The 13807-nt window shown below is 41.9% G+C and overlaps 1 protein-coding gene across 1 annotated transcript in view; it reads left to right on the top strand.

The window, feature by feature from the left end:
• The window catches only part of Palld (palladin, cytoskeletal associated protein), a 383084-nt gene that overhangs the window by 18674 nt on the left and 350603 nt on the right, over positions 1–13807 (top strand). Inside the window, exon 2 of the mRNA XM_021219923.2 lies at positions 668–1673. Within this exon, the coding sequence (XP_021075582.1) occupies positions 742–1673 (932 nt within the window). The 5' untranslated portion in view covers positions 668–741. The remainder of the gene's footprint in view (positions 1–667; positions 1674–13807) is intronic.

The following is a 13807-nucleotide window of genomic DNA, read 5'->3' as shown; positions in this document are numbered from 1 at the left end:
AAGCATGGGGAGCAAGCGAGAAAGCAGCACCCCTTCATGGTCTCTGCTTTAGCTCCTCCCACCAGGTTACTGCACGAGGCCCTGCCTTGGCGTCCCTCCATGATGGTTGGTAACCTATAAACCAAATGAACCTTTTCCTCCTAAGTTGCTTCTGCTCATAGTATTGATCTCAGTAACAGAAACCAAACTAGGACGGTCAGAGTTACTCATTGAGACCACAGATGAGCTTTGTGGTGAAGAAAAGCACACAAAACAGCCCAGTATGTGTCCACTGTGGACAGCTGGAGACGTCCTCTCCTTGTATCGTTTGGTAGTAGTTGCTCACTTACAGCGAGCAGGTGAGCCTGCAATTACAAGTCATACCAGGCGTTGTAACCCAGCCTATAGCTCTCAGCCCTAGAAACGGAGATAAGAAGATAGTGTGTTCAAGGCCAGGCTGAGCTACTCAGCAAGATGCCTTGTTGAAAACCTAAAATAAATACTTAACAAGTTTTAAGTTGTAATCACACAAATATTTGGTCTTTCTTCCAATTTATAGAATAAAGAAGATTGCTATATTGGTTCATCTTAATGTTTCTTCTAATTTGTTCTTACTAGTAATATGTAAAAAAAAAAAAATCAGGAGAGGGGTGATTAGCACTGATGAAGATTCTGTGTTGTCTTTCAGAAAGCAAGGACACAGGTTTCCTGTGCCTTCAGCCTTCCTGCTACAAACAACGAGTGTGTGGAGATTGCTCAAATATGTCAGAGACTTCCTCCCACGACTCCTTCTATGACTCCTTATCAGACGTGCAGGAAGAGGGCAAAAGTGCTGACTTCTTCCCAGGCCTCTCTGCTTTCCTCAGCCAGGAAGAAATAAATAAAAGTCTCGACCTGGCACGCAGAGCTATAGACAACTCTGAAGCTGAAGATTTGGACTCTGAGAAGGAGATCTCGCAGATTTTCAGCAAGTCTCCCATAAGCCTCTGCGAAACCCCTTCCCATGATGAGCCGAAATCAGGCAAGCAGACGTCCTCAGACGTCCTCGGACGGGATAGCAGGCGAGCACCTGTCCAGCCTCTAGCAGGAGAACAAGCTGAAAGGATCACTTCCCCAGGTTCAAAGAGAAAACCCGGGGTATCACCCCTGCTGGCCAGCCCCAGCTACATCCGGAGCCTCCGCAAGGCTGAAAAACGAGGTGCAAAAAATTCCAATCCAAGTGCAAAGCCCAAAACTGCCCAGCCAAGCAAGGCTGGCCCCCAGAGCCAACTGTGCGACAAGGCAGCTAGTTTCATCGAGGAGCTGACATCCATATTTAGAGAGGCGGCAAAGCCGAGGAACAGAAGCCCAAATGGGGAGTCCTCATCACCAGACAGTGGGTATCTGTCTCCTAAAAATCAGCCATCAACCCTGACGAGTGCCTCAGCCAGCCAGAGCCCCACTGCAGACCAGCTAGACCAACTGGAGATGGACGCAGAGGTCAAGCAAGCCCAGGGCAGCCTTTGCTACCAGGCCCACCAGGCCCCAGAAGAGACCTTGCCACTCGCTCACATCCCGCACCCACAGCCCCAGAAAGCCCGCCACTTGCCAACCGCACCTCGGTTCATCCAGAAGCTGAGGAGCCAAGAAGTTGCTGAAGGAAGCAAGGTTTACTTGGAGTGTAGAGTCACTGGAAATCCAACGCCCAGAGTCAGGTATGAACTCTTATTATGATTGTAACGTGGTTTTATTGACTTCCGGTGTGACTTCAAGGGAGAAGAGAAATTTCTTGGATTGTGCCTCCTGTGGTCTCTGCAGTAGAATTTTCTTTAAAACCTGCCATACTCATAGCAGGCCAAATAGCCAACACCACTAGGTGTCCCAGGTCGGGCAGGTTTTGTTGTCACTTGAAGAGGCAATGAGAAATACTAGCTGTTATATAGGAGTGCAGATTTTACAGAGCCTAGGGAGTGTAAAATATCTAAATGGTTTATCCAAAGTATGGAGAAAGGTGTGTGGTTTTGGTCATGAGTCACTGAAGAAGGTAAAAAATTATCCTAAAGCTGGAGTTATCCAGAGGAACAGAGATGACAGTGTGCAGAAATCAAGCATAGATAAATCTTAAAATAGACATCCAGTCTAAGGAATGGGTCAGTATGCCTTATTAATTAGACGCAAACACACAGCCACATCTCTAAAGTGTAGCAACCAGAGTAGGCAGAATTACTATGTAAGAGAACAACGAATCAAGTCCATAGCACGGCAGGTTGGTTTTCTATGCTTAGCCATGGGGCACAGCCAAAGACGACAGCGAACTGAGTGCATACAGAGAGCCCCAAAGCATCCCACATGCCCATTATGATTCTTTTAAATTCTTCTTTCTAAGTTACAGGTTGTATACCTTCTCCAATACAATAAACGTTTAAGAGAGGGACCTTACAGGACTTACAGTATTGCAGGGCTTACAATCAGGGATCTTCCTCAGGCTCGTCTCTTAAAACAAGATGCGTTTGAGACGTGGTGTCATCAACCATGGGATGAAAATGTAATAAGAAATCACATTCTATTTTATGACGTCTGAATGAAATCATATGTAAAATAATAATGCCTTGCTGTGGCCTTGTAGCTATGATTACCCAGGCTCTTCAGCATGTCTAATTTCTTAATTGGAAGTCAGGATTAGACTATAAAGATGGGCATCCACTGGGTTATTTGAATGTTTTATCCAATCTATATAAATGTTTAAAAGCAAAGAATGAAGTGGACAAGGTCAGCTACACAAGTCAAAACAGACCTCATGCGTTTTTCCTTTCTGTGAGTGCATGCACACATCACTGGCATGGATTGCTTACTTCGCAATCATTGCTTAGAATAAAGCATTGGTATTATTCACCAGCTAGTTTACACTGTCGATTTTTACTGTAATGTTTGCTATTTTAAGAATCCGACAGCAGAGGGCGGTAAAAACCTTCTTAATGTGCTTACTCACACACGGTTCTGGATTCCGCATTTATGTGTTTTCCATAAGAATGTAATGGTTTCTTTCAGATTCTATTTTGGTTTTTTTAAAACTTACCGATTTAGGAGCAAATAATCGCTGAGAATATATATGTACGTGCAAAGCAATGTTACTGATTTTGAAACTTTATGGTTCAATTTACATTTATGTGCAAAACAGCCTCTTGCAAGTGGAATCCAGTAGCAAATGCACAACCTGTCAAAACTGAGCGAAAGCACTTCACTTAGCACCCAAGAGCCCAATCAAATGAGCAGGCATGATTCCTTGTTAAGGTTCATTTAGTCGTCTGATAACACAGGGGGCCATCAAAATCATGCCCAGGGTCCTTGGGGACAGCTGGGGATGGTAGGTTTAGACATTTAGTTAGTAGCATAGTATTATTAATTGTTTCAGTGTACTAAAATCAATGACCAATGTTCATTTGACATGGTAAACAGTCATTAAATCTTTGGTAAAAATGCTCCATTGCCCATTGTTTAGTTAACTGGCCATTTTGTATCTTTTAGGGTTCATTTTTGTTTTATTTTGCTTTAAGAAGACAAATATAAATGCACAGCGAGGTGGGGGGGGGTGAGGGTTGTTTTCATTCCCGTTTGAGGGATCTTGATCATCTTGATCATGCATTTGGAAGTACACCAAACTTCATGATCATTAAACTTTATTGACCACGTGAGACATGTGATAGTCTTAGCGGAAAACATTGTGTGAAGACAATTTTGTGTAAGGAAGAAAACCTTTAATAAAAAGTGCTCGCACTGGGGCATGAGAAACTGGCTCAGCCTGTATCTGTCCAGGGACACTGACCTACCTATTAGTGAGACCTAGTTCATTGGCAGGACACCTTCTCAGGATCTAGAAGTTAGTTGATTGTCTTATGGAGAGGAAGGGAGTGTCAAGGAATCTGAAGCAACCAGTGGGCAAAAGCCCAAAAGATACTGCTTGATAAACATAGAGGCGCATAGTATTGGGTGGCTGGCAGTTATCCTGGGAAGGGACAGGGTGGGACTGGGTGGCCAAACAGAGGAAAGAATGCACTGTTGGCAGGTATGGCAGCAGGTGGCAGGATCCTGAGATTAGGGACTAGAACACAGGGAGAAATGTCACACAGGGAGAAATGGCACTTGTCAATAGTGTAAGCCAGTGAGCAGAAAGACCTGGGTTTCAGGAGGACACAGGCACAACACAAGGAATACACATTCATCTCTGATGCCATGGGGCTGACGTTTAGTGACTGCATTTGTGCGGGGGGGGGGGGAGGGCAGGATCAAGAAAAACTTCCTACAACAGCATGGGTAGGCTACTTACTGCTAGCTTAGAGAGCCTTAAATAAGGCTAAGACAGGGACTGCTCCAAAGCCCCAGGCCAGACTTGGTAGCACAAGCCTTTAATCCCAGCACCAGGAAGCAGATCTCTTTTGAGTTCAAGGCCANACGGGTCTACATAATGAGTTTCAGGCCAGCCAGGGCTATATGGTGAGTCCCTCTCTATAGAAATCAAAACAGAAGAAAACCCTGAGCATCACCACACTAATAAATTAGATAAAGTAGCCCCAGATAAAAGATGTGGGAGGAACAGTAATGAGAAGCCAAACCAATCATTTCAAGGCATTCCTACTTTAAACACAAGCACTGTCCCTACCGGTACAATGTCACAAAGAAAATGTGAAGGCAGTGTACTTTCCCTCCTTTATTCTTACATACCCAGAAAGCAATCTCAACAGTTAAAGGAAAGAGAATATATATATATATATATATATATATATATATATATATATATATATATATATGTGTGTGTGTGTGTGTGTGTGTGTGTGTGTGTGTGTGTGTGTATTCAAATTGTATATAAATTATTTGTTAAAAATTTTGTTTAAATTTTTTCAAAATTTTTATTTATTTGTGAACATGTGTGACTGTATTATTTATTTGTGTGAGTATGTCTCTCTGTAACTGTATGTGCACATGTGTGTGCAGTTGCCCCCAGAGGCCAAAAGACAACATTAAAGACTTTGTGTGCCATCTGATGGGATGTGAACTCTAGTCCTCCTGATTGAGCCGCAAGCACTCCTAAGCCGTTTCTCCAGTCTCATACAAGTTGCACTGTTACATCATCTGCTTCTCCATTCATGTCCTGTCCTAATGGCCCTCCGTTTTCAGTCTTTAGAGGAGCATAGGGACAGGGTACCCAACACCACTCACCTTTCTTGGTCTTCTGCGCGCTCAGCCTTTGAGTGGATAGCTAGTTCCTGAATGTGGGTTGTGGTGCACACCTATAAACCTAGCACTGGGTGGATAGAGGCAGAATGATCTTGACTTTTAGACCAGTCTGGACTAGATAGCAAAGTTTAGTCTCAAAACAACATGGTTTTGGTATTATAAAAGGGAGTCTTCCTCCTTTTCTTCTTCTTCCTCCTCATCTTCTTTCTTCTTCTTCTGGGACAGAGCCCCACTATGTAACCCTGGCTGGTCTGGAACTCACTATGCAGAGCTACATAGGGCCAGCCTGGCCACAATCTCACAGAAATTCACCTGCCTCTGCTTTCTTAGTGCTAGGATTAAAGCGTATGCCACCACACCTGGCCCACTTTCTGCATTGAAATGTATTTTTAATGGAAATTCTATCTTTTAAACCACCTAAATTTAAGAGGCCCTAGATATGAAACTGTACAATAATACACCAAGTAATTAAAAAAGTGGTTAATTAATCACAGAGCCTAGAATGTATGTCAGGGATTTTTATTCCTTGTGCAGTCTGGTCCATAAGAAGGCCCCACCACTGTCCTTATTTCTGAAGTGCTGTGTCTGGCTCTCTGGCAACCTCCAGAAGTAGAAGTGAGGGGTAATATCATCTATAAAAATCAAGGTATGGAGGAAATCATATTCCAAATATTTTCAAAGAGATGATAGCGTGATATTTTCTATATAAAGAAATCCACAGTTTTCATGATTGTGCCTCTTTTCCTTCAATCCATTAACAATCATCAGTTAACGTGCCTGTTAAAAGAGTGTGCATATTCTCCGCATAATAGCTGTAAAGAAAGCTAAGCCTTCTAGTTAGGGGCAGTGATCTACACACTTTCATATTCAGATAATTGCCAGGTGGATGTATACACTCATGAGAGGGAAAATACTTTCAAACACTCAACTACCAAAGTGGAAAGGACCCAGCGTCTGCTTTAATATTCCAGACACAGTTCCTCCTAACAGGTGTCTATCAGGCCATTCTTATTAGCGCTGTAAAGTTTTATTTGAAATATGCAATTGCAATTAATTAAATTCTTTCTTTTTATAATTAAAACTCAGCACCCTTAGTGCCTCCACGTAGTTGATGTGAACAAGACCTTGCTCCTCGTCAAAAGCCAGAGAAGCAAGATTATCCATGTGAAATCAATACAGCACTGTTGTGGACATTCGCATTCCCTCGAAAATAATCATAATAAATAAAGCATACCACAGATATTTATCTTAGTAAGACTATCTGCATGAACTGTGGTGGTTTGGGACAATATGGCAAGCATACCATAGCCAGGAGGTTATAAATATGAAGATACAGATTAGCCCAGGATTATTCCAAGAATAGCCAACTTTGAGAATGCAACATACGACCAGATTATCAAAATAAAAATAATCGACAATTACATTTGGTGTTGCTACAGTAGGACACATAGTTATACAAAATTTGGAGCACAGTTTTAGGTTAACCAGTGAGTATAAGATGTACACACATGAAACCTTTACATCCCATCTCTGTGGCTATCTAATGCAAAATGTCTAGACTTCCTTTCTAGAAGTTCAAGAAAAAATTATGACAGTCACCCTTGACTGCACTTGTTCTCAACCCCATCTCTGGTCCATCCAACAACTCAGTTGCTTCTCCATCTCAGATCTCCGTTTCTGATTCTTTGTTCCATCACTGCGAGTGTGGTCCACTCCGAGCTTCATCCCCTTGTTCAGATGCTAGTACTGCCTCTAACAGACCTCCTTGGGCCTACTTTTGCTCATTCAAGTCCACATGGTACTCGGCATAGTTCTTTTCAGTGAACTGTCATCACAACACTGCATGCAGTGACTTCTTAGCTGGAACAAAGTGGAATAAAATTCACTGTCCTGGCAGGCACTAATAAGGCCTTCTGTGTTTCACGTATCCCCTGCTTCTTGCCATTGAAGAGCCCACATCAGCCACCGTGGGACCTTACTGCACCTCCCTCATCGGAGGCCTCTGTGCCTTCTGCCCCTCCTGCATGAAATGTTCTTTCTTCATAATTTTCCTTCAAGTATCTTTAGGGTATGACTTTCTATATCTGCTATGTTAAACGGGGTGAGGAGGGGTCCTTTCACCCACTACACAATTCTACTATCTGGCATTTTTCTCCATGAACTTTTATGACATATTGTGGATTACTGGTTTAATTTTAATATCCATTTCCTTCAATAGAATTAAAAATCCTTGAGTATAATTTTTTTTCATTTATTGGTGTCTGGGATCTAAAACAGCATCTGACATATACCAGGTGATCAATAAATACATATTGAATAACTCTAGGAGTAGATTCCACTTCAAGGTATATATACCTGGAAGAAAATGTTGCCCTTGTATTCTCAATAAAACTGAAAAAGCTATCAAAGTAAATGAACAAATTAAATCATGATATATCCATAATGAATAAAACAGAGGTGGATTTATCAGATCTGAAACTCAAAAACAAAATGCCAACTAAGAGTAAGCAAGTTCAAAAGAAGAACGAAGTGGCTTAGTTAGCAAAGTGCTTGGTTAACATACACAAAGCCCAGGGTTTGATACCCAGCACTGGAAAACGAACAAACATCCCAACAAAGCAACAAACGCACAGGCAGTGGAAGCTGGGGTCTTATAAATTCATAGCAAAATGGGGATTGAAGCCAGCCTGGCCTCATGAATATACACAACTTCCGTGGATAAAAGTTTTCCTTACAGTGACTTTCAAAAACAACTGAAGTAGTCAGAATATAGACTAGTACACAAGACTGCCACATGCTACATTAAAGATGATATTAGCCACAGAGACAAGCAAGGGGCTTCAGTTGTGTTCATAGTATTTTGTATCTTAAGATGTGTGAGTTGCTGTGGTTATGGGTAACATTAAAAACTACTGACTTTATTTACTATTTGTACTATCTATGTACTGATACTGTGCCTAATTTAGTCCAGAAAAACCACCCAGAAGAGCCAGGTACATATAACTCAGTAGAAAACATCTACCCAGCACATTCAAGGCCCTGAGTTCAGTCCCCAACACCAGAAGAAAACTATCACAAAAAAAATGTCTTGATGTCTAGCAACATGAACTGGATAGAGTGGATCTTAGCCCCCCCCCCCCCACACACACACAGAGGTCCTTTTCACATTTAGCCAAATTAAGTCTAAAGTCTGATAAGAATTACCCACCATCATTCCCCACTTCCCAATACCTCCCGTCCATCCTGTCATTTGGATGAGAGCAAGCATGCAAGAGGGCAGAATCCATAGGAGGCAAAAACCTCCCAATATCTTGTCTCCTCCTCTACCCAGTGGAATCTAAGTTCCTTACTCTTTTGATATTATTTTTATTCCTTTTTCTTCTCTATATAGGCCTTTCGATGTATCAAATGTTCCCTAGAACAACAAATTACTGTTAAATTAGAAACCAAAAGAGGTCCACAACAGAGTACTGCCTTTTGGTGATGGGGAAATGGACCCTTCTCTCTGCCTTCTCCACACACACTGGCTGTGCCCAACAGATTAAAGGTGTGTGGTCTGCTTGATGCTCTGTCGTCTTTCCTATACCTCTGTTCTTCTCAAGCCACTTCTCTCCAGTACCTGCCCACTTGGAATTCTTCCTTTAAAACATTGAATTCATCTCTATGGTTAAGGCTGTCATTGATCAGACTGTTGAATCTTTTGCTTTAGATCTTAAGAAAATGGAGTCGCTCTGTATTGCTGACCCAGGAGGTATTGGCCCTGTTTGCAGAATTTGCTGTTTCATGATTTGAATATTTGCAGATGGCCGGTTACTACCTCACCTCCTTTCTGGGTGTCATTTCCTCTTCTGGGCAGCACCACAGTCTATGCCAAGCACATTCATGACATTCACAATAAGGCTGCTCAGGCTACTATTCCAGGGAACCAAGCGTAAAGGCCTGGGAGATGGCTCAGTGAGCAAAGGCATTTACTGTTAAGGTTGATGAGACCTAAATTCAATCCCGGGACCCAAATGATAAAAGCAGAGAACCAATTGGTTAAAGTTTGTCCATTGGCCACCGCATGAACAATGTGGTACATGTGCAGCTGTGCAGGAATGGATTCTCACATGCACACAGCACTGTAGATGATGGTGATGGTGGTGCTGATGATGATGTCAGGAATGGATTCTCACATGCACACAGTACTGTATAGATGATGGTGATGATAGATAGATAGATAGATAGATAGATAGATAGATAGATAGATAGATAGATAGATAGATTAAATAAGTAAACAAGCAAGCTCTGTGTCCAAGAAAAAGAAGATATATTGCTGTAGTGAAGAATTTTGTTGATAAGAACTATCATTAATGTCAGTCATCAATAGCAGGAGCCAAAATGGGAATTCACATCAATTTATCTTCTACTGGGCAAGTTTCCATAGTTGACAAGAACACTAATAGCAAACAACCATTAAAGAAATTTACCTAAGAAATAATGACATGCATAAGGAATCCTTTTAGAATTAAAAATTGGCTTACAAAACAACAACAACAACAACAACAACAAATGTCAGAAAGGCTGAATATAGTAGTTGTTTGTAAATTCTAGAGTGAGAGGGAAATTCCGGCTTTACCATGTACCAGATAGGCCACTTGGTAAGTTTAAGCTTTCATACCTCAATAGCCTTCCTAGTAAAATAAGAATAATGAACTACATACTTCTAAGGTAGTGTTTAGGTCAACCAAGACAGATATAAATTTAAAATTGTGTTGGACATGTGGTAATATGCTAATACATATTGACGTCTCACTTGTAAAATTATTTTTTAATGGTTTCTGTGGAGCTGGAGAGATGGCTCAGTGGTTAGTAGTGCTTGCTGCACAATCACAAGGGTCAGAGTTTGGATCCCAGCACCCACATGACCATCCAGGAGTCCCGTCAACACCTGCAACTGCAGTTCTGATGAACTCAACACTGTGTGAACCCCACATAAGTGCAGGCACGCACAGAAAGGTGGGGAGAGGGACAATAGACACACACATGCAAAACACAATTTATTAATGAAATCTTTTTAAAAATTCTTACTTTTATTACTTTTGATTTGGCATAAGCTGCCCCGTATTCTCTCTGCTCAAAACTCTTTGAAATTGTTTTCTGTCTTCAAAACCTTTGTACCGCAGTTTCCTTTGTTAGTCCTAAGTAGTCACAAGGTTATAGAGATAATGGAAAGCAGTGCCTTGGCATTATAGGACAAGCTATAGCTTCTAAGAAACACAATCACATGCTTAAAGGCGTTTCAGTACCCATGTTCTCAGAGTCCTAAGTGTGGGTATTGGGGTCAGAATCTGCCAAGACTTCCTTGGACTCTCTGTATAGTTCTACTTTCTAGCAACTTTTACCTTACTTGGCCTTCTGTTCCTTTACAGCTGTAGGGGATGGGAATTAAATCAAAGGAAAGGTGATTTCTTCCAATCACCGCTTCCCCACCCACCCGCCCCTGCCACCTAATGGTCTCCCCATCCTCTTGCTAACCTCAGAGCTGTGAAGGTCAGCCATGTATTGTGACTCACAGTCAACTTGGAAAGCGTTCTAAACCCAGGCCTCTTGACCATTGTTCTCTTGAGGTTCCTTAAATTATTCCCTTGTCTCCTTGGCTTCTTTCACAGGTACCTGTTAAATAGTTGCTAAAGTCAATTGGAAGTATTTTCCCAACACTTTGTTCCTCATTTTTTTATATTCCAATAATTTTAGCAGGAAGAAAACTCTAAAAATTGAGTAACAGATACACGTGTTTCTCCAGCTAGGTAGGTTGGCTTTGGCTTCGTACTGTCTTGTTTAAGTATTATAGCAGACTGCAAAACTCTCAAAAGGAAATGAATGAGCCTGTGAATATTTACCGGGATGAAATTGCTGTTTTCCAAGAACCTGACTGCGACGTTTCAGATGCCTCCAGAGCAAGCAGTGCTCAGACTTTCAAATCCTTTCTATGACTCTGATGTAATTTCTTCATGGCCGGCTTCTTCATTTGCCTGGGGCGATACCTCACTGTGGAACACACAGTGTGCGCATGTATAATTACAGCTATTACAAGCTCTCTGTAAACGCCACATTCTTTTGACTTAGGAGTTACATTATAAATGTAACTGTGGCAAATAGAATTATGCTTGAAACCCAGCACAGCTTGCCGAGTAAAGCAAGATACAAAACAGTCCCTCTCGTTGGTGTATTCAAGTGGCATATAGTTATAGGGATACTCTCTCCTGCTTCATTTTAGTTCTTTGAGCAAAAAATAAAATAGTAATATGTTGGGTAATCTGCTGGAATAAAAGTGAACCCTGGCCGAAAAGTGACAAACGTGTAGGAACTCACTTTGTTCTCTTGTGTATGCATTCCAACAGTGAAGGCTGGCTCTGTATCGCTGTGCATGTCCTCAGCAACCAGTGTCTACTGATTCTGTAATCATCAGCCACAAAACATACACAAGGATACCATAGGAAATAAGGTTTCTTCCCAAGGGGATGGCATTGAACCTTGGCTGCCAGAACTGGAAAAGTGTTTCAAATGAGAGAGAAAGAAGTCTGGGGAAAGGGTCTGCCAGTGGATAGAGGAGAATGTTCTGAAAAGAAGTTAGTGGGGTGAGAAAACAGTGAAAAGAAAAGAAAAACATTAATAATAATAATAATAATAATAATAATAACTTCCATTAGAATAAAATGGGTTCTTTCTTTAAAAGAGAGCTTCAAAGTTGTTTTTACCATGATAGATAGAGGTTATTCCAGTTTGCGTGATGATTGCTTCCCTAAAAGCAGAAGCCTATAGATGGGTTCCTTCCGTTACCTAAGACGAGATCGAGAAAACCCGAAAAAGAAGGGCACCACGATTGGTGATTTCAGGGTCTTCCTGAGAAAATGTCATACCGTGTGCAGTCCCAGCAGACTCAGTAGAGTTGACAAGAGGGAGAGTCGAGGACATCTTTACCAGTAGAGTAAACACAGTTGATGCAACTTTGGAAAGCAGAGTGCCAGTGCCAGGGGCCAGGCCTCGCTCACCCGCTCGCTCGCAATGCCAAGAAGAACAGAATAAATCTGATTTGTAATCCAGCATGGTACTATTTAACTCTTAGATCCCACTGCCAGCATTTTAATTAGGAATGCACTGGCCTATGTTGGCCAGGATCCTGCTATATAGAGTTATTCTGTATGCCAAGGGTAAGGACATCATCGTGACTGCCTGGAATGCGGTTGGGAAGGGTGACTGCAATGATGATGGCAGTGAGTTCAATGGTGGCTGATGGGCTTTTGCTATGAAAGGCCACTGTCAATCCAACACGAGATGGTCATTTTTATGACATAAATAACTTTAACCCTGAACAGGTAGCTATTAGAAGGAAGCAACAAGATTAAAGAAAACTGCTATCTTCTACATTATGTGTAAGTGTTGTTAACACAGGGCGACAGGTACCCCTCAAGTTGGCAGAAATAGTGTCCTGTGCTGTGTGGGAGTGGTCAGGTAAGCAAGGAAATTCTCTGTAAAATGATGTTGTGTTCCCTTAGAGACAACTTTACTGACTAAATGTAGACACCAACTCGTTGGATGCAGTCAGCTTTGTGACATCCCAACCACATGATGTCTACCCCAGATTTTAACATTTGGGTAAAATTCTTTGGCAGAAGTAGACTGGAGCCTATGTTGTGACTCCTTTGTTTCACCATTTCTTAATGGAACCTGCTAAAGTGCCACCTCAAATTGGAACGCTACCGCTCTGACTAATTATAGGAAAAACCATGGTTTAAACAACAAGTGCTCCACAGGGAAGGAACCGGTGCCATCACTCCAGTCTGAGAGCGGCTGTATTTGGATTGATTTTTTTTTTTTCCAAACCCTAGCAGGTCATTGCAAGACAAATAATGAATCTGTTAACAAGGTGTGTCTGTCTTATTCCAAATCAAAGCAACTTTATAAGCACTGTATCATCTATAATATATACCTGCAAGAGTTATGTTGCCAATTAAAAAAAACTTACTACATTCCTAGTTCCTTTAATCTTCAAGTCTTAAAATCTGAGCATTGATTCGTCCGCTGTACTATTGCACAACGGCTTTAGCTCCTTGGAATCTGAAGGTGTGTTTCTAATGAGGTCTAAACACGGCTCTCTGCCTTCCAGCTGATTCCCACATACTTCAGGTGTCCAGACACCACGTTCATGAAACGCAAGGCTAGCCTTTAGCTTCCTTCTGTTCACACTCTGCTCTGTGGCCCCAGCAGCTTCTGGACTCTACATGGGGTCTTCCTCAAGTTCTCAACTGTCATGCGTGTGTTTTTTTTTTTTTCTCTCCTTCTTTTGATAGGTTTCTGGCTTGAAGATTTTGATAAATCAGAAAAGGATTAAGCCCAACCAAAGCCTGTCTTTTATTACAGCCTGCTCTGGTTGAAGCGTGCAATTTTCTCACTCACACCCATGGAATTAGAATAAACTATGATCTGACTGTAAGAGCAGTTTGTTCGTCTTCCCACTCCTCCTTGGCATTGTAACCCAGGCCTCTTTCTCTGACACAACACTTTCTGCCTCCTCCTCTTACTCCTCTTCTTCCCTCCCCTCCCCTCCCCCTCCTCCTCCTCCTTCTCCTCCTTC

The sequence above is a fragment of the Mus pahari genome, chromosome 19 (assembly GCF_900095145.1).
Source record: "Mus pahari chromosome 19, PAHARI_EIJ_v1.1, whole genome shotgun sequence".
In the NCBI taxonomy this organism is placed as follows: Eukaryota; Metazoa; Chordata; class Mammalia; order Rodentia; family Muridae; genus Mus; species Mus pahari.
This window is presented reverse-complemented; position numbering and strand designations above follow the sequence as displayed.